At 33.2% G+C, this 21,181-nt stretch overlaps 2 protein-coding genes across 5 annotated transcripts in view; both read right to left on the reverse strand.

The window, feature by feature from the left end:
- Positions 1-1,370: 1,370 nt before the first annotated feature.
- The window catches only part of LOC105836192, a 32,641-nt gene continuing 12,830 nt past the window's right edge, over positions 1,371-21,181 (reverse strand). For 2 of the 3 annotated variants that reach the window (XM_012680054.3, XM_012680053.3), the window contains 24 exons: positions 20,319-20,501; positions 19,852-19,995; positions 19,601-19,783; positions 19,299-19,430; positions 18,908-19,222; positions 18,576-18,758; positions 18,337-18,468; positions 17,904-18,218; positions 17,456-17,785; positions 17,047-17,367; positions 16,450-16,629; positions 8,185-8,316; positions 7,491-7,814; positions 7,202-7,390; positions 6,999-7,136; positions 6,393-6,500; positions 4,929-5,026; positions 4,585-4,669; positions 4,390-4,521; positions 4,128-4,310; positions 3,874-4,014; positions 3,256-3,579; positions 3,000-3,182; positions 1,371-2,905 (listed from right to left, as the gene is read on the reverse strand). In XM_012680054.3, coding sequence (XP_012535508.2) covers positions 2,718-2,905; positions 3,000-3,182; positions 3,256-3,579; positions 3,874-4,014; positions 4,128-4,310; positions 4,390-4,521; positions 4,585-4,669; positions 4,929-5,026; positions 6,393-6,500; positions 6,999-7,136; positions 7,202-7,390; positions 7,491-7,814; positions 8,185-8,316; positions 16,450-16,629; positions 17,047-17,367; positions 17,456-17,785; positions 17,904-18,218; positions 18,337-18,468; positions 18,576-18,758; positions 18,908-19,222; positions 19,299-19,430; positions 19,601-19,783; positions 19,852-19,995; positions 20,319-20,501 — 4,643 coding nt within the window. In that variant the 3' untranslated portion in view covers positions 1,371-2,717. The remainder of the gene's footprint in view (positions 2,906-2,999; positions 3,183-3,255; positions 3,580-3,873; positions 4,015-4,127; positions 4,311-4,389; positions 4,522-4,584; positions 4,670-4,928; positions 5,027-6,392; positions 6,501-6,998; positions 7,137-7,201; positions 7,391-7,490; positions 7,815-8,184; positions 8,317-16,449; positions 16,630-17,046; positions 17,368-17,455; positions 17,786-17,903; positions 18,219-18,336; positions 18,469-18,575; positions 18,759-18,907; positions 19,223-19,298; positions 19,431-19,600; positions 19,784-19,851; positions 19,996-20,318; positions 20,502-21,181) is intronic. The other variant, XM_012680055.3, reaches the window with a different exon arrangement.
- Positions 9,234-14,053, reverse strand: LOC105836193. 2 transcript variants are annotated; one of them, XM_012680059.3, is made up of 3 exons: positions 13,970-14,053; positions 12,394-12,711; positions 9,234-11,354 (listed from the first exon to the last, which is right to left on the reverse strand). In XM_012680059.3, the coding sequence occupies exons 1-3, from the start codon at positions 13,986-13,988 to the stop codon at positions 11,320-11,322; spliced, it is 372 nt and encodes a 123-aa protein (XP_012535513.2). In that variant the 5' UTR covers positions 13,989-14,053; the 3' UTR covers positions 9,234-11,319. The 2 variants fall into 2 exon arrangements, with proteins under 2 accessions (XP_012535513.2, XP_012535512.2); XM_012680058.2 differs by lacking the exon at positions 13,970-14,053 and adding an exon at positions 13,813-13,963.

Below are 21,181 nucleotides of genomic sequence, written 5' to 3' on the forward strand. Positions count from 1 at the left end.
AAAAATTCGATATTTTCTGCAATTGTCAGCCTATTGCAGAAAATAATTTTTACAATGCCCTGTGTATTGTAAAAATTTGATATTTTATGCAACACTCTGTGTATTGTAAAAATTCGATATTTTCTGCAATTGTCAGCCTATTGCAGAAAATAATTTTTACAATGCTTTGTGTATTGTAAAAATTCGATATTTTCTGCAATTGTCAGCCTATTGCAGAAAATAATTTTTACAATGCTCTGTGTATTGTAAAAATTCGATATTTCATGCAACACTCTGTGTATTGTTATGGTATTATTGCAGCTTCATGGCTAAATAATTTCGCTCGTTGCGTATTGGTGAGTAACAATTTTTTTTTAAATAAAATAATAAATATGTGGAAATGTTAAATATACATTTATTATCATATACTTACAAAATGGTAGTGCAGATTAATAAGATTTTTCACAGATTTTTCAAGATTTGTTGTTCTAAAATAGACTAGATTAGATTAGTCTAAATCATTACTGGATTATTTATCAATTAGTTTTTATTCGATAGTGTTCAAATTGTCGGCTATTTCCCATTTTTCACAGTTAGGTGATCCCTAGATATAATTAGCGTATAATAAAATATATATTGCGTCCATGATTTTATGGCATATCTGTGCATTTTATGTTAATAATAAAATTGTTTTTGGTATGATGTTCACATACTAATATTAATATATATAATTCTGAAAAATTTTTTGAATCTATGAAAAAGATACGAAATCTTGTCAAAAATTGTTTAATCAGTAAAAAATAGTAGTCAAATTTAAAACAATGCTAAAAATATGTTTTTAGTATTGTTTTAAATTTGATTACTTTTTACATGTGATGGTTATTTATTTCGATATTCTCAGAAAATACTTCAATACACAGGTACACAAAAAATAAAAAGTTGTCTGAACAGAATACTCCACTAGGCTATTTTTATGTATTTTGGTGTGCTGAACATAAATCCGGTGTCAGAATTGCAACATCACTCATCATTTTCTGCGTACAAAACAATTATTGCAATTTTTAAAGTTTTTAGGCTATCTTTTTGATTAAAAAAAAGAAATAATGGGTGATAGGGTAATTCTGGCACCGTATTTGTATTCAGCACGTTAAAATACATAAAAATAATCTAGTGGAGTATTTTGTTCAAACAACTTTTTATTTTTTGTGTCCCTGTGTAATCAATGTAAACTTTTACATAATTAAGAGACAGTAAATTTGTTCTTAATTTTTTGATCGTAGTTATTTGCGTTGCAAAAATCTTAATAAATTTTTCATGCCAGTAATTAATAGTAAACTGATCGTATTAATATATAAAATAGGGTTATAACAGTTTCATATATTTTCACGTCATTTCAAAAAATTGATTTATGATATATTTTCGTGGCTATTTCTATGCGCGCAAAATCAAAAGAGTATCCAAAAGAATTATAATACATATCATATATAATTATTATCTATCTATAATCCCGCGAACAATCTAAAAGGAGATTCGCTTTTTCATATAATACAACATTATTCGCATTATAATTCTATTCACACTTGGCAGATAGAAATGGCATTTTAACAGTTTGGAGTTGGTCCAAGGTAGCGCTTCTTATATTATAGTAACGATGACAACCATCAATTCCCTTCATAAGATCACTATATAAAAATCTTTTCTTCACTAATTATATCATTTCAGAAATTGATAATTATTAAAGGATTGTCTGTTATAAGAGCTACTATACATAAACTAAAATAGTTTGTACAGACCGCTGTCATACCTATTGGTCATTACATTAACAATATATTCATATGTATAATTATATAGTAAAAAGCAATAAAAATAAAATTATAATTATAATTATAATTATACAACAGCATTATAACAGCAGTAATAAATATATTTATAACATTATTAATAATAGCAATAATTTTAACAATAATAATAATATTAACAAGATAATGGTATCTGATAGTAATCTTACTAATAACAATAGCAATCGGAAAGGTTAAAGATATTCCTTTGAAAAAGAAGAGTAAATAAGAGGTGAATGTAGATATTCGTGAATATTTTGTTTTCGCGTTACGAAAATCTCCTAATCAATTATCAACTCTTTGGGATTAGAGATACTAGGTAAGCCAAGTGTTTGAACAAGCATTCTATTACATTTCTTCCTTAATATATTGCATATTATTACATATTATATATTATAACCTTTTATATATATAAACATCAAATCTCTCGTTCGAATTTTTTGGGGGAAGAAGAATGTAGAGTAATATCAATGTCAGTTTGCTAAAACTATTTTTCAGCTCGGCTGATGATAAACTCGCAATGTACGATATCCAAGAGGCACGAAACCTACAGTTCGCGCTACATACGTGCGAGTTTTTTTTCGGCTCGAAGTACTATGATAAAGTTCAATAGACACATTCTCTCCCTCTCTTTCACACATATTTAACGTTATTATTTAACGTTTGACAGCGGTCCATGAGCTCTCACAGACAGGTCATTCGCTTCCATTTCCATTTCCACGGTCATCGTTACTTGTCGCGTAGAGCGTTGTTAAATCGTTCGTTCCAGACGAACCTATCCACACATAATCGTGTACGGGAATCAAAAAGAATATTGAGAATATCGGGCAATACAAACAAGCGCGAGAATTCACAAGTTTTGTCTTTTACTTTGTTTGTCACTTCCATAATTTCGTGCATTCACGCCTGCTTGGGATGCACGACGGGCGCGGTCGGTTCCGAACGGAAACACGATAGGAGGAAACCGGTGTACATGAGGAAAAGGATGGCAATGGCAATCAGCATGTACATGTAGATGTTTAGTTCCGGTTGTCGATACCTGTTCTTACGTAGCCATTCGAGAACGTCCAGCTCTTTATGCAAATCACCTGCAGAACAATTGAAGTGCGATTGAAGAAAAGCGATCTCAAATATGGTATAATAAGCTATTTTTTTACGGTGTATCTTTGAAAAGTATTTTACCTCTGTAAATACTAGGGAATCGTTTGCGGAAATAAACGATTGCGGGAAGCTTGGTAACTCCCCATTTCCTAGCGTATCTGGGATCTGCCATTTTGACAAATGTGATATCTAAATTGTCGGTTTCACCGTCGATTTCTTCCAGTTTCTCGTTCACCTCCTCGCTTTCCTGACTCTCATGTTCATCTGAAAATGATAGATATAATTGTCGCATATAATAATGTCACACAGTATATATTTTTGTAATTTATTTTCTCACAAAAGAAGACCGCGAGAAATTCATTCTCATCTAATAATTTGTCTAGCATCTTCCTGTTAACTTCCTCGATCTCATTCTTAATCTCAAACACATCTTGAGAAGTAAGCCATTGTAGGATCTTATCTTCTTGCGTGAGATCACCATCATATACGAGTGGTGTTTTCTTTCGAAAGTATACGAGGGACGGAACGTTGAGAATGCCATATTTTTCAGCAGCTTCTGAACTGGAAATTTTAACAAAGTCGATACCAAAAAGATCAGCTTCACCATCGATTTTCTCTAGTGCTTCCATAATTTCGTCACAATCTGGACAATCTTCGTCATCTAGAAAATGAACAATGTGCATATATTAAGGTCTACAGAAATTTGTAATTAAATGCATTTTTTTTGAATTGCAGATTCTTGAATTAATTTTAAGTCCATATTTTCTTTATTAAAAAACAAAGAACTTTTTAAAATTAAACTTTTTAAAAATCAATAGACGATAAATCATATCTTTCAATAAATTTTAAATTGATTTTTTACTTTAAAGTAATTAAAATAAAATAATCTTTGATTGAGAAAAAGCTTAGCAAAATATAGAGTTTTGTGTCGCAAGATCAATTATTTGTAACATACAAAAGAAAACGGCTAGGAAAGGAGATTCATCGAGAAGTCTTTCTAGCATTCTATCGTTGACAGATTCTATCTCATCGGCTAGTTCGCGATTGTCATCGTCGATCAGCCACTCGAGAACGGATTCTTCGTTTTGGAGATCCCCTATACATACATATAATAATAAAATAATTATTTGTAGACAATCTTATTTTGTATTATTAAAAAAATAAAAATATAATTAAGAATGACAAGTTATATTCGATAGGTAGTGGAACCTTCAAAGAGAAGAGGGTTGCCGTTTCTAAAATAAACGAGAGCCGGGAATGTCTTGATCGAATAACGCTTTGCCAACTGTGTATCCTGAATTTTCACCATATGAATCCCAAATACGTCGCATTCGTCGTCGATTTTTTCTAAGCCCTCCAGAATTTCATCGCATATATGACAATTTTGCTTGGCTACAATAAAGACATTGAAATAGTAATTACTATACCTCATATTTTATTACTTTTTGATATTCGATAGTAAATAACTTACTGAAGTAAACCGCTAAATACTGAGTCTCTTCGACAGACGTTTCTAGCATTGCTCGTGTGATTAATTCAATCCGATCTTCCGTTCTTTGAGTGATCAGCCATTGCAACACCTCTTCTTCGACAGAGACATCGCCTATGGACAAATAATTGTGAATAAAATTTTTATTGGTCGAAATTAATCATCAAAACTGCAAACCTTCAAACATATTCGGTATTTGATTCTCGAAATAAACTAATGCTGGTAAATCTGTCACTCCATAATCTTCAGCGACTTTGAAATCCTATAAAAACAAAAAATTTTTAGACTTTTTAAATATTGCATTTTTTGCATTTGTTTTCTTTTTAATATAAAATTGTTATATATATTTGTTGTGTCAAAAGATAATTATTTGAATTGATAATTAGAAAATTATTAAATATAATTATTAAAAGCCATACCAGCTTAAATTGAAATAGATATTAATTTCTCAATCAAATATAACTAATTCAAAAATACAAAATAAAAAATGCTATTCTAATATTCTTAATATTTTTACTTACTTGAGTTTTTATAAATGTTATGCCGTGTCTGTCGCAATCGTCATCAATATTCTCCAATTCCTCAAGTATTCCCACGCATTGTGCACAATCGTCAGGATCTGAAGAGAAATTCTATTATTATCGAATTTACATCACAAACATTTGCAGTTTTGAATAATCTACTTAAAGAATATAAAGACTATACTAAATAACGGAATATCGCACATCGATATCGTTGATAGTCTACTCGATACGAGGGAGGAATCTGCTAAATACAAGGCAAATACACATAATAAAGTGTGAGTAATACTGCAACAATGATTATCTACAATCTACACATATGATGTTTGAACTCTGAGCGATATTAGAGCATCTGTCTCATTGACGGAATAAGCAAGATAGAATTTTGCATGCTCATTGGGATTTGTAGGTGACTACTGCTTGGCTGCTTATGTTCTGTTCTCATGTCGCATGCTTTACTCTCGTGCACGTGCACCTGTGTATCAACTACGTACATATAAAATATATCAGAAAGAGAGAAAAAGAAAAAAGAAATAGAGAGGAATACATTGTTTTTTCGGAGAAAGCATCCTACAAAAGTTGGCCTGGAAAATGGCAAATCTACATTCACAATTGTCTCTATTAACAATAAAACAGGAATAATTAAGGGACACTGATAATTAAAAGAAAACATTCAATATTTTTATCGAAAATAAAAAAAATTATTTATTTTAATATTTCGATATTTATTCATAGCATATTTAAGACACGCAAAGTCTCGTCGATTATCAGTGTTCTTTTAATTTTTCCTATAAAAAAGCGCATGCACTACAAGGGCACGCATTACTTCTCTAAAGCTTTTCCGAAATTCGGTAAAGCTTGCGTATTTTGCGTACCAATAAATCACACGCGATTGTACACGGAGAAAAACATTTATCGGCATAGTATATTTTATGAGAGTATTATCATTTATTTTACAAATTGTGAAAGAAATTTGTTAAGAATGCTAATTTTATTTGTTAAACATAATTATGTTTAATTTGTTATGTTAAATAATTTTGCTGTAGTAAATTGATTTTTCTTCTATCTTTATCGCAGAAAGTTTGATTATTATGACAAAATGCATAAATGTAAAAACATAGTAAACTATTTTTATCTTTAGCGGCAAACAGCTCTCTGTTTTTACAGGCAAATTTATCAATGAGATGGATTATATTTTACTTTAATATCAAGTAATATATTGACTAACACAATTTAATCGCTTTTCTTCAGATTAAATATCCGGTGGCCGATTTCTTTCTCTCCGTGTGTGTTTTTGTGCATGTGCTGAGGATATATCTCGGATATCTATGATAGAGATAACTGAGACATAAACTGTAATCACAGAAAGGTAGAAAAAGAAGAAAAAGAGAGAAAAGAGGAGGGAGGGGGGAAGAAAGAGAGATCAGGTCATCGATAATGTGATCTTGCTTTGATCTGTTGTACCATCGAAGTGTTCAGCCGCTTCTGCATGTTCCGCGGTCCTGTGCTCCTTGTGGCGCATCTGCTTGCGGTGCGTTTTCGATTGGCACATGTCGCAAAGCGTTTTGTTCCCTACGGCATCAGTACACAAGTACAGCATCGGAGCGAAGGTGCGACAGCAATAGATACGTAACAGAAATAATTAGTAGAGAGACCGAGACAAATAGTTTGTTAGTAATTTTTTCATTACAATCATAATTATGCGATATAAAGATTAATAACATATGAAGAGAGAGAGAGAGAGAGAGAGAGAGAGAGAGAGAGAGAGAGAGAAAAAGAGACGAAAGAATCACAAGTTCAGAAAAGAATATCGCGAAATCGATCTCTTCAACATTCCGTAAAGTTGCTCTTTTACGGAAATCTTCTTGATGAAATACAGTCCAACCTTGCTGCTTACAAACAAATGTAGATATGTACAAAATTGGCGCTGTCACTATTAAGATGTGTTTATCAACATTATTACCACATATTAATTAATAACGCAACGAAGATAAAATCAGTAAAGAAAAAAAGGTAAAATGTTATTAATAGTTTTTTAATAATTTATCGTGAAATTATTTAAAAACTTACAGAAATATACAGCTAAAGACTCTGATTCTCGTATCAAGTTTAAAAGATCCTCGCCTTCCAGAGCTTCGATTACTTCACCCGATGGATCCTTTTGTGTCATTAACCACTGCAAAATTTGCTCCTCGTCGTATAGGTCACCTGTCAAATCAACCCTCTTAATTTTCATCTATTTTACTAAAAAAAAATTTTTGTAGTTTGTCTACCTGCGTATATAACTGGTTCCTTTGATCCCATCTTGAAGAACAGTATAGCGGGTAACGCGAAAACACCATAATGCTTAGATAATTGTTTGTCATCGATTTTGACGAATTTGATACCGGCACTGTCGGCCTCATCGTCAATATGTTCAATTTCCGCCAATACTCGGCCGCACTGTTTGCAGTCGTTGCTGTCTAAACAAACGCGCGACGTATTAGAAATGATAAACGCAGACATAATTGTCTTTATAAAATTGTATTACACTGGATACTATATAGTATATATGACACTCACAAAAAAAGACGGCTAGATAATCAGTCGTTTGCCGGACTTTCTGAAACATTTTCTTGTTGATGCGTTCTATATGATCGGTGAGTTCCATATTCTCCGGATTGGTTAACCAATCGAGGATTTCTTCCTCGTCGTCGATGTCACCGTCATAATTGATGTTCTTACCCTTGCGGAAATAAGTAATACCGGGTGGATTTCGAAAACCATATTTCTTCGCCATTAACCGATCCTTCATTCTGACCACCTTTATTCCGTATTCCGCTGCCTCGTCGTCAATTAATTCGATATGTCTAAGCACCTTCGGACTCTCTGGATCTTCCTCTTTATCTGAATATTTTCGTTATGTAATATATTAAATTCTATGTGATTATAATACAGATCTTCTGTATTCCTGATTACAATATTTTTTTCATAATATTAGTAAGTGTATTAGAAGACTGTGAATATAATAATTGTCCGTTATAATAGTATAAATATATTTTGTATAGAATTATTAAAAACAAATTATATAAAAGAAAAATCGATTATTTATATTTGTATTAATATATAATGTATCTAACAGCACACAATATTAAGCCTATTTGTAAGGCAATATTAATTTCTAAAATATAAAAATAGTAAAAAAAAAAGGAATCAAGAGTCTTCTTATTGCTTGCTATTTTTTTATAAAATATGTTGATTCGAAAGTGCTTCTTACAGAATACGACAGCGAGAAATTCTTTCGTTTCGATGTATTTGAGGAAAGTGTCACGGTCGATTTCTTCAATGCTCTCATCGGTTTTCTGTTTCACCATCCATTCGAGTACTTCAGTCTCATCGAGAAGATTACCTAAATGTTATACATGGCCCAGTTGATAATTCGTCAATTACTTGCCCAATATTTTGCTAATCAGAGTTGAATTAATGCTGAAACAAATAGTATCTTCTCCAAAATTCGGGAAAAGATCTCTAAAATTATACTATTTGGATATTCTCCGACACTATTAAGAAAAATGTAATAAAACTGTTTGCATATTATTTAACAATTATAATTTTTGTGCTTTGTACAGTTGTATAGATAATATTCTATAAAATATGGGCACATCTCATCAATCTTTAACGTAGTTTTATAATAGTTTGTTTTTAAAATAACAATTGGAGATATTATTTAATGTATAATCTTAAAAATATATTATTGATAAAATATTTATACGCAAAACGTATTAATATCCAAAACAGTCACTCTTTATTTAAAGGGTTTTTTGATAATATTATATAAACGTATTGTAGAAAGATAATTAAATATTGAAGGTAACTAGATCTATTCGTAATAATTTATTTTTTAAAGTAATATATTGATAGACCGATAATTTTATTCATATTAGTGTTCTGGAATGGCTATTTATTTTAATTATTTTTTCATAAATTATTTTATTATAAAACGTAAAGATCTTTATAACGACAAAGTTATACACCTTTTTAATATAGTTTTATCATTATATAAAATTTAAAAGATTACAAGTATATTCAATTTATTAACGATTAATAACAGTAACAAAGTTTTAAAAAATTAAGCTAAAACATTTGAACTTGTTTTGAGATTATGTGAAGAAATTAATTAAATTACTATAAACATTCAGGAGATTCTATGATGACTTCGAAATTTCAAACATTATTGTATCGTGCGGACGTGTAAGCGTATGTACAATACAATAATGGCGTCTGTATCAATATTAGAGCGATGGTGGACAAAGCAAATACAAAGACTATTAGGAAATATATTTATTGTTATAGACTTTTATTATCGTACATGCTGTTCTTATGCGAATAACAAGGATTTATTGGCTCGCACGCAACGTTTACGAGCAATAATTCATGACGTCTGATAATTATAGTTGTCGTTGGTGATCATAAATACAGTGAGACAAAAAATTTTATTTGTTAATAACGCGACAAATTTTTCTAAAATACCTAAAATGGCTTCTAAAATATCTAAGATTGACTTCACGCTCTTAGATCGCGATATAACATTATTACGCGAATTTGGCCTGTAATTTGACAATTTTCAGAATAATGACATGTTTATATCTTGCGCAGATTATCTGAGCGACAAAACGAGCATATAAGATAATAAGTATTTTAATTACAAATGAATAAATAAATAAATAAATAGATGCTTTTATCACGATTCTTTTCGTGTAATCTTATTGCAGTTCTTTGAAAAGTTCTTCATTTTGTATTAATTGCAACCAGCATGAATTTTAGCATTAGAAGAACTAGCTGTAACAAGATATGTGTCTAAGCTCAATGTATCGCAAAGAAAGAGCAGAACATATCTATGCCGGGATTAAAAATAAGAGACACAATACATACAATTACATTTATAATTTGTAAAATCTTATGTATGTATGAGGCACTCTTTCCTTGTATTATCTTCCACAATCCCGAAATCTCAAGGGTGAGATTGCAATATCAATTTTATTAATTGTTAATGTTGAATATTTTTTCAAACCTTTGGCCATTTTTTATCGATATCAAATAACATTATTACAAAAAATTGCAATAACAATATTCATAGCAATTTTAATTTCTTCCCGCTTTAAAACAAAAGACTAACATAAACACACTGTAGGAACTCTGTGTATTATTAAGAAATCTCGTTATAAATAAATTATAGGCAAGACATTCTTTCATAACTTTGCGCTAACTCTGGGCCTCAGCCATTTCATTCTTGAGATCTCTTTAGTCTTATATATGTAATATCGAAGAGGAAAATTAGCTCAAGGATCATTAAGATTTTATTAGGATAGAAGAGAAAGCATACAGAGATCGATAAAACTTCAGGCTCCAGAATGAAAGGTTTTAGTTACAAACAATTAATTTTTCTCACATTAAATTAACGCTAGAGCATGTACCGCAAAATCTAGGTAGAACACTATCGATAGTCTTGGCAGCAGCGATTGTTTATACTCTTTCCTTTCCTTATACTATAAAGTATAATAGTATCCTACCCATTACTGTGTGCGAATGTTATCGATGAAATGCAACAAATCGGCGGTATCGCTCTTCGTGACGTTAACGGGTTAAACGAGTAAAACAAAACCGATAAATAGATATTCAGCGTTAGACAACGGTCGGATGTTAAGGATATTCTACATAAGAAATGCATACGTTGCGAGAATAATTCTGTTTATCGCGTAATAATCGATAGATACCAGATTGACGTATTATCGAATGTTGCTCTTCTCGAATATCTTCAGTATCGTATACGCACAGCCGATGTGAATTAATTCTCTGTGTTCTTTTATCGATCGTAAGATGCGTTTGTAATATCTAGGTCTCTTATACATAAATTAACAGAAACATGAAAATCACTTGCGGATGTCCATTTATTTTTCTGTGCATGGATAAACACATCGAGAAGAAAGATGACGACATCGTTTATGATTCTAGCGGTGAAGATGATATTATGATACTGATGAAGATGACATTATAATAACATAATAACAAGAAGTGAATTCGACGGCGAGCATGATAGTAGCACAATATCGTTGATAATTGATAAACGATGACAAAAATGTGTTAAATGGCAACGAGACACATTTCGTTCCTTTAAGAAACATAAAATTTTTCATTCGCTGAAGGGCGAAATTTGTTTTGCTTGAGCTGTTAGCACATAATAGCACAGAGCACCTGACTTCTTCCGTTATTGCACGGACTTTCTGTCGCGCGAAATTTTTCTTCGTTCGACCATCGTCCTGCAAGTCCTCTTTCTTCATTTCCTAATCGCCGTTCACAGCTTGACCTCGCGCGCCCAGACGCCGATGTGCATGTCGGCCTTAAACCCTCGTCTTTAAACCTTCATGAGGTACGGTATTCCAGCCACAACTGCAACAACCCACAACCCCAACTCTCAGTGAGAGAATAGAAAAATTCATTCTCACGATTCTTCGCGCCTTTTTACATATTAAATACGCTCCTGTCGTCTGTCTTCTTCGGGACGCGTAATCCGAATTCAAAGCATATATTTTGTATTGATTAATGCTCATAGAAAATTACAGATTCACGAACAAGAGTTTTACAAACGTTAGGAACTGGGCTGATTTACGAATTTGAGCGTATTGCCGAACAACGATTGTCCAAAAATTATTGCTCTAGAGCAACACGTAAATATATATAAAATCATTAATTATTAAAGCGAGAGAACGATTCTTCTTAGTAATTCGTGAATAGCCTTAGCTCCATCGCCGACGCGCTGAACTATTACACGATAAAATTACGCTCTGCAAATAACTGATCATTCCATAAACAGCCCGATAGTAAGGTAACGAATCGATTAACGGCGCGATTAACGAATCAGTGTCTGTTATTCTGACGACTCGAGGACTCGGAGGATCCAGCCGGTGCCGGTGCCAGAGCCGCGTGGAAGTCACGTGTCGAATCTTCGATCGTCTTGGTCGTCCGGAAGTTGTGCGTCGTTGACGCTCTTCATGGACCGCGCGAGACCCGCGTGGTACCTGCATCCGAGACACGAGGACGAAAAGTCAGGTGACCGTGATTTTGTTTCCGCTGCAGCGGAATTTTTTCGCACCGGCCTCAGAAAATCTATTTCGAGCTCACTATTTCCTTTCCCGTCTTTTATGCTAAATATTTAACTCGCGTTTATTCCTCGTTTTCTCTTCCGAAAAGAAGGCAACTCGTTAAATCGCTGCCCACAGCAGACGATCTATCGTTTTTGCTTCTCTATTCGAGCCAATTTGTTTGTTATCCGATTTGACTTTTTATCCGAAGCAATCGGTGTTACGGTTGACGTCGATGAAAATTTATTTCTCTCAGTCGACATGCTTGTGTTTAATTTGCCAAATTGATTGATTTGGATCGTATACATGGGCAGCCATTTAATTTCGCAGCCGATTAAAATATTTACCGCTTCCGAAAAATCCTCTCTTAGCCTTGGACTTGGATTCCTTCGTGTCGCTGTCGACTTTCGTTGATATCGTTGCTGATTTTGTGCTGTCTTTGAACTTGAGCTTGTTTATCGGCTTCAAAGCCGGCAATAGTGATTTATCTGTTTTGCCGGTACCTTGAAATTTGCTCTTGTCCTTGGTAATCGGGCCGATTTTGGTGACCTTGGCGACCTTGGTGCCGTGGGCGAGCTTGGTGGGACAGCACTGGTAGGGCTCATAGGAGGGAATCTTGGGTTTCGCGCTTTTACCTCCCATCCCGATGTAGAAACAGCCGTCGCCTGCAGTAAGCAAATATACAACGAGTCAGATACAAGGAGAATGAAAAAGATTTATAAGAATTGGCTAGCCTATTACTGATTGGTCTCGTCGCACGAGTCAATCTAGATTAAATGATAAAAATAGATGGAGCAGACGGATAAAAATGATTGAAGTGAATATGAGGGAAAACAAATGGGCAGAATGATCAAAAGAAAAGGTAGGAAAATAAATAAACGAAACATTGGAAACAAATAAGAAAGAAAGAATTGAGATGAAATTATATAAAACTATATAAAATAGATTGACTCGTGCGATCTCGACATTGCTAGCGCATAGAGAACGTTTCACTGCAATCCCAATTGCTTAGCAAAAGCCAAACGTGCATGTTTTTAATTAGACAATGTTTTAATAGAGAATTCTCGCGACGAGTCGACGACTCTTTCTAGATAGCCGTTAAAATATGAACCAGCCTCCTCTTTGGCTTCTATATACGTTCGATAGTGTTTTCCGGTACTTTTATTTAATATTAAGTGCGAAGTATATATTTAAAAAATTATTGCTATGACAATATTTCGTAAACTACATCGCATTAATCCGAAAATATTTATCAATGCCATTTTCTTTTTTTTTTAACGGAGACTAGTCCGATTCTTTTCGACTCGTAATTTGCTGCAGACGACAGCTGTCAATAGAAACCATCGGCTCGCTTCGGAGAAGCTTCTATTTTAATTGGTAAAAATGCGAACTAGAAAGACTGGAGCTACGCACAGTAAACTTCCAACTTTAAACTTTTTCATAAGAGAAAACAGCGCATATTTGACATCTCTTCTAAATAAAATATAATATAGCTGTCAAATTGATATAATTTATTATTATTCTAAACATTTTTTATGCTGAAATTACGAACTGAAAATAATTTGTGACAATGACGGTTGCGTAGCTCCGCCAAAGAAGGATTGTTATAAGGCGGGCATGCATTACGCCAGAAAGATTTAGGATTTTAAAGAAACTCTGACGACCGAATGGGAGAGAATTCAGGCACATGGATGCACTTTGCTAGTTAAGTAGAAAAAAAAAAATAATAGTTTCATGCAGGTATGTCCTACACCGCCCAGCTCTACCGTGAATGGTGAGTGAACAGCCAAGTTTCATCTAAATTACGTTGTTATAGTCAATACCAATCAAACTATTGGTATACGTTTCTCTATTGCTTTTAGGATATCATTGTATAGTTTCTGTTTTTCGCGCAACACAAAGCCCGTCACACTTCGATCTCACGTGAGCTCCTCTTCGGCATCCTGGGTTGTCGTTGGGCCTTTACCTTTGTCCAGGATTTTCTTCAGATCTTTGTTTAATTTTTTATTATAATCTTCGTTATCTTCATCGTTGTCATTATCATTATCATTATCACTATCATTATTATTATTATCATCATCATCATCATCATCATCATCATCATCATTATCATTATCATTATCATCATCATCATCATCATCATCATCATTGTCATCATTATCATTATCATCATTATCCTCGCCGTCGTTATCGTCGTCGTCGTTGTCGTCATTATCGTCGTCGTCTTCGTCGTCGTCATCATCATCACCATTATCATCATCATCATCATCATCATCATCATCATCATCACCATTATCATCATCATCATCATCATTATCACCATCATTATTATTACCTGCATATTAACGGATCATGGATAATATAGAGCGCGATTAAAAACCAAATTGTGTACCTAGGTTTTTTGTGATCGATATGCCCTCGGTCTAAAGGGATGGCATGCATAAAAATTTTTTTAAACATTATAGACAAACATTATAGACGCATCACATTAAACATTCCCGCAATTCTGTTACATACGCAATATATTATTATATTTTATTATAGAAAAAAAAGAAATTTGATATTTTTCCCACTATCTGTCTCATACAACTTTTATAGTTTACGCGTTATTTATCATATAAATATGAATAAGGCAGGCTTAGGTAAAATAGTGGGCAAGTGTGTGAAGTAATCGTACTTACAAAAAAATTATAAGTAGGATTATTATATTTACATAATTTAAAAACAATATAAATGTATTAATTAACAATGACACAGGTTGATCAATTACCAAACATAAAATCTATAATATATGAATTTATATCTATATATTTTTATACTATTTTGTATTATACTTCTTTTTATTTGAAGATTATGTTTTACACAAAAAATAAGTGTTTAATTTTAAGATAATAAAATTGTATTTTTGTCTTTGTTTTTTAAATAGTCAAAAATAAGGTTTAAACAGTGTTTAAAACATTAAAATGTTTAAAGTTATTGAAAATTTTATTTTTAAACGTTTTAGTACTTTAAATTTAAACACCAACAAGAACTAAAACATTTTTAAATATTAAAAAAATGGAAAAAGAAAAAAGAATTTAATATCTTAAAAGAAAACACGTCTTTTTTTAATATATAGATCAAGTTTTCATAATTTATAATTTATCAAGATTAAATTACGAAATTATCGTTAAACGCGCGTTCAAATATATTAAAAAATAAAAAATGAAAAAGTAAAAAAATAGCCGTTATTAGTGCACCGAAAGCTGCGAAATATAAAGCTTCAGATATTTGTGCAAATTATAAAGTTATTGGTAATTCAACGGTGATGCGCCGTGACGTTTTCTTTCGTAAAATATACTTAAGGAGATTTTTCACGACGCATCACCGATAACACATGACGCGTCCATTATTGCAGATATATTGCATATCAGTGTGTAACGAAACAGATAGTAAAAAAGGCAAAGTAAGTAAGCTTGCAAGTTTGATTTAAATGCATTATACCGCGACTGAGAATATAATATAGCCAGCGTGCATATAGAAAATCGCGTTTCACCGAGCTTCGTGACGTCCCACACTTTGGATCGTACCATTTTCTTTACTATTACGCGAACCAAGGCGTATAACGGACCGTAAAAACCGACAAGAAACGATTATAGGAAATCCTCTTAGATTCGACGTTTTATTCATTTTTTCCCTTCTTTTTTGTTTATTACGACTGCGATCATGGCGATTGTGGTGGTGGTAGAGTGATCGGGGTGATCACCACGGCGCGAGTGTTGTACTCGTAGCCCGGTGGTATAGTCACGACCGAGATTAACGTCACAAAGAACAGTACACCAGTAATAATAATCATCATCCTAGAAATCTCCTTACTTTTCTGTTCGATTAGCCATTCCAGAACTTTGTCCTCGTTCTTAAGATTACCTACAAAAGGCACACACGCGTATCAGGGTCAGCTAGCTTCGATAACGCACCGTGATCATTGTCGATGTTTCGCGTTATCGCTTTATCGACGTGGAAATTGCTGAAATAAGCACGCTAAGTCGCTCTTCATTGTGACTGTATATATTCAAATTTTTTATACGTTGATAATAACATTAATATAATTTTTATTTAATATATTTAATACATTTAATACGTTGATATAACTTTCAAGAAAAGTCAGTAACTATCTGAATTTTAATTTAATCATTAAATGAGAAAAAATGAACACATTGCGTTATTTATGAAACTCTACTTTATTGAATTTTTATAATTAATTAATGACGATTTAATTTAAAGTAGTGAAGAGTGACTTAATAAAGGGAGAACGCGTAGCATAAGGTACTTGATCTTGTTTTCTTTTTAATTAATAACGACGAGTATGAAGGAGAGGGTAAGCTCGATAATAAAACACAAAATTAAAAACATTCGGTACTTACCGTCGTACATGATGGGGACTCCGGTCTCGTAGTAAACGAGAGCTGGGAAGGAGAAAACGCCAATTTCAGCCGCCAATTTAGCGTCGTTTGATTTGACGAATTGAATACCGTGTTTGTCAGTATCATCATCAATCGTTTCTAGTTCCTCGAGAATCTCCGTACAGGTTTTACTGTCGTCATCTATTGAATTATAATTCTTTAATTATATACATATAATCTTAAAAATACGAAATACACATTTTTATATAATTTTTTTATCATGTTTATTCTAAAAAACAAATGTTATTTAGAATTATAAATTACGTAATCCCTGAAAAATTCAAGACATTACACGCGTTTTGTCTTATGCAAAAAGAAAAAGAAAATTTTATTATATGAAATATCTTTACTCTCTAAATGCAATTTAATTATAAAATCTTTAACTAATTTTAAATCAATTTTTCTCAATAGACATATAATATATCGAAAGGAACATGAAGAACATATACTTAAATATATAGATTACAGATATCTTTACTTAATTTTATTGTATTAAATCTTTACCTTATGATTTTGAAAGTTTTATGTACAGGAATCTAGTTAAAAGTTAATACTTACAAAAGAATACAGCAAGATGTTCGACATCGTTGATGAGTACTTGTAATGTTTTTCGATCGACACTTTCGATGACATCCGGTGTTGTTGTGCGAAGCTCAAGGACCCATTCCAAGATCTCTTCCTCGTGCATCATGTCGCCAGAATAGATTTGTCGAAACTTGTGTCTATAAAATGCCAACGCCGGTAGTCCTGGCAGATCATATTCCTTCTCGATTCCCTCGTCGGAGATCTTTACAAAATCGATTTCCTTTTCTTCACACTCGTCATCAATGTTTTCGAGCTCCTGTAGGATCTTCTGGCTCTTTTTGTCGCCCTCTTTGTCTGGAAGGCAATCATTTTTACTTTGTTATAATCAATCAATCAATCAATTATAATAACGATGCGTTTGGTCATTTTGTGATTAACGTACAGAAAAAGACAACGACGTAATCGTTCTCGTCGAGAATGTTCTCCAGCATTCTAGCATTGACCTCTTCGATTTTTCCTGGTATTTCTAAAGTGTCCTCATCTGTGATCCAAGATAGTACCTCGTCCTCGTCGTCGAGATCGCCAGTATAAATTAGCGGATCCTTATTTCGGAAGAACGCGAGGGTTGGAAAGTGCTTGATACCATACTTCTTCGCTATAGTGGTGTCTTCAGTAGTGACGAATATAATGCCGGTTTCATCTAGCTCGTCATCAATATTCTCTAAATCGTCGAGAATACTGTCGCATTTCTCTCCTTCATCGCAACTTCCACCTGAAGCAATTTTTTAATTAATTATTTTACAAACAAATGAAAAGAACAATTAATTTAATGAAGCTATTTGACAATTAACTTGACCACTGTCTTATGCTTACGAGAAATGCGTGCTTACTGAAATATACCACAACGTATTCGTGCTCCTCTATAAGATTCGTCAGTATCTCATCCGTGACCTCCTCGATGGTAGCACTGTTCTTCTGTTCTATCAGCCATTCAAGGACCTCGTCTTCGTTCAGGAGGTCGCCCTCGTATATTGCCGGGATTTTATCCTCGAAGTACACCAATGTCGGGAGATGATCAATACCGTATTCCTTAGCCTCGGCGTCGTTGTCTATGCGGACGATGACGATTCCCTCCTTCTCCAGCTCGTCGTCTATGTTCTCCAACTCGTTTAGGATCCGTATGTCCTGCTTATCGTCCTTGTCGTCTACGGAAAAGAATTAATTCGCTGGTCGCTCTCACTCGCGACCATACAACAGCACCTACCTAACAAGTAACAGTGGAAGAATGTTAAAAGGAGGTAGAAAGACGAATCGATCGCTTACAAAACAGGACTGCTATGTACGGCGTCGTCTCTATGAGCTTTTCAATCATTTCGTCCGTTACTTCCGGGATCTCAGCGTGTTTTTTCTGATGCAACAGCCACCCCAGTATCTGATCCTCGTTCATGAGATCGCCTGCGGAACGCAATTGAAAGAATTTCCTCAATTATTTTTTTTACTTGCGATGAATGTTGCTTTTTAAAATTTTATTTATATTAATGGAAATCTACAGTAAGACTGACCATCGTAAATGTGTGGTATCCTTCGTTCAAAGAGCACCAAAGTGGGAAGCGTGTCTATGCCGTATTCTTTTGCCTCGTCCAAGTCGTTGATCTTCACGAAGGCTATGTTATGCTGATCACAATCGTCGTCGATGTTCTCCAATTCGCTCAGCACCTTCTGACTCTTCTTCTGATCTTTGTCATCTTTAGAGCGACGATAATATCGTATCAACAATTTTGCGTCAATAATTTTATCAATAATTAAAAGCAATGCAATCTCGCGGTTTTGAACAAAGAAAATTAAAATAAAGAAAGCACAAGAAACAGAAACGTGAAAAGTATATATTACGAACAAAAGAGAACGGCTACGTGCGGCATCTTCTCTATAACTATGTCGAGCATCTCATCGGTGACGTCCTCGATCTGGTCAGCCTTTTGTTGCTGCTCTAACCATTTAAGAACTTTCTCCTCGTCCTCGAGATTGCCCTCGTATAGAGTCGGAATACCCTTCTCAAAGTAGAGTAGCGTAGGTACTTTTTCAATGCCATATTCCTTAGCCTCTTCCGCATTGTCAATCTTCACGAATGTCACGCCGAGCTGATCGCATTCATCATCAATGTTCTCCAATTCATTGAGAACCTTCTGAGACTTCCGATCGTTATTGTCGTCTATGTTATCGTCATGAATATGTTTTAATATTATTTAGATTTGTAGTATCGGTCCATTAATTTACGAGCAACTTACAGAACAATACAGCCAAGGTCTTCCCATCTTTGATAAGACGGTCCAGCATCTCATCGGTAACGTCTTCAATCTCGTCCTTTTCGAGTTGCGACAATAGCCATTCCAGAATTTCGTCCTCATTTTCTACATCTCCTGCAATCATTATTATTTTCTTTTTTGAATAAATTAATTTACATTTAAATAATTTTAATCTTTTTGCTTTTATTGTTTAAAGTTAACACGATTTCTTCTATGATTATTTTTGATACCATTTCTTATAGGGCACTATCGTTTCGCTCTGTATATTCGATTCACCTACCCACCGTCGTAAACATTCGGGATCTGCTTCTCAAAATAGACGATCGCGGGCAAATCATCGATTCCAAATTCTTCCGCCGCCTTTTCATCATCGATCTTCACGAATTGAATGCCGTGTTTGTCGCAATCATCATCAATCTTTTCTAGCTCATTCAGGACTTGCATAGAGTCTTCGTCACCATGATCGTCTGTAAGCATCAGGCGTGTTACGAACCAAGATCAATCAAGTAAAGTTGAAAAAAAAGAAAATACGAACAGAACAGAACGACTAGATTGTCAATATTTCCAATTAGTGTATTCAATGTTTTGGCGGTAACATCTTCGATAACATCTTCTTCGTCTCCCGTGCTCTTGTTTGCCACCAGCCATTCTAGCACATCTTCTTCTCTGCTCAACTCATCTAAGAGCACGTACTGCGAGTTAATTTTATCTTTGTATTGCTTCATATAGTTAGACTAAGGTAAAATATTTGATGCAGAAAATATTTAATGACAACTTTAATAATCAGTTATCGGATTTTTTATGTTAATAGAGTTTTATAATAGAGTTTATAAAGATAACATGTTGTAGTTATTACAAATATATGTGAACTAAATACTTAAATGTTAACGAGAAATTATTAAAATATTAAATTTTCTTGTCTTACTCTATATAGAATTTAAATTAAAATTGTGTAATGTTACACGTTCTTTTATATTCATATTCACGTTCTTTTATACTTACGTTCGTAAATGACTGGAATTTGGTGCCTATAGTACACAAGAACTGGAAGAGGACCGAGATTGTACTCGTCCGCTAGCTCTTCATCCGCGATTTTTACGAAGCCGATACCTAATTGATCGGCTTCGTCGTCGATGTTCTCCAATTCTTGCAGCGCCTTGAGACACTTTTTGCAGTCTGGCTTGTCTGTCCCATTTAAAATAAAAAGATGCATTATTGCGTGCTTCTATTATTAAGCGATTAACATTATTCTCGAGCATTTTATTCCATCTATATGTATAATTTTTTCTATACAAGATTAAAAACTTGTATCCTATAATGCGAATTTTATCTCGCTCTTTGATTATTAAACATGTTTAACAATGCCGATGATTACTAGACATAAGATATATAAAAATCAGAAAATTTGTCGAGAAAGCTCATTAATTTTTTTAGAATGATAGAAATGATTATTCTTAGATACGTTAGATTACTTTAGATACAAATGATATCGAAATAATTAGTATACACAATTATTTTCAAAATCTCACTCTTATAATACACATTATTTTATTCTAATTAAAGGGTGCGAAACAAAAGATGCGGCACTCTATATTCTCTATTTAATTGGTTCACATTTATAAATGCAAATAATCATTGTATATTTACTAATATTTTAATTAGCTAAGAATTACAATTGAAAGCGCAAAACAAATAATGAAAGAAGGAAAATTTGAGAAGTTCGAAATGTTAGTTATTAGTTTTCATTTAATATTACATGTTAAATCGTTATTTCGTACTGCTTTAGTTTATTTAAAGAATAATTTTCAAGATATTTCATTAGAGTATCCACCATATAATGGAAATTGAAATGCGTGAATGTTCTT

Source organism: Monomorium pharaonis, chromosome 8, assembly GCF_013373865.1.
Source record: "Monomorium pharaonis isolate MP-MQ-018 chromosome 8, ASM1337386v2, whole genome shotgun sequence".
NCBI classification, from domain to species: domain Eukaryota; kingdom Metazoa; phylum Arthropoda; class Insecta; order Hymenoptera; family Formicidae; genus Monomorium; species Monomorium pharaonis.

What these genes read in the sequence shown, in the direction of transcription:
- LOC105836193 (XM_012680058.2), bottom strand. Translation starts at nt 13,843, where the DNA reads ATGAAACTTGGCTGTTCACTCACCATTCACG. An exon ending in CTGTTCACTCACCATTCACG is followed by an intron (nt 12,712 to 13,812) that starts GTAGAGCTGGGC and finishes TGCTTACTGCAG; the next exon opens with GCGACGGCTGTTTCTACATC. An exon ending in GAGAGGATTTTTCGGAAGCG is followed by an intron (nt 11,355 to 12,393) that starts GTAAATATTTTA and finishes GGGTTGTTGCAG; the next exon opens with TTGTGGCTGGAATACCGTAC.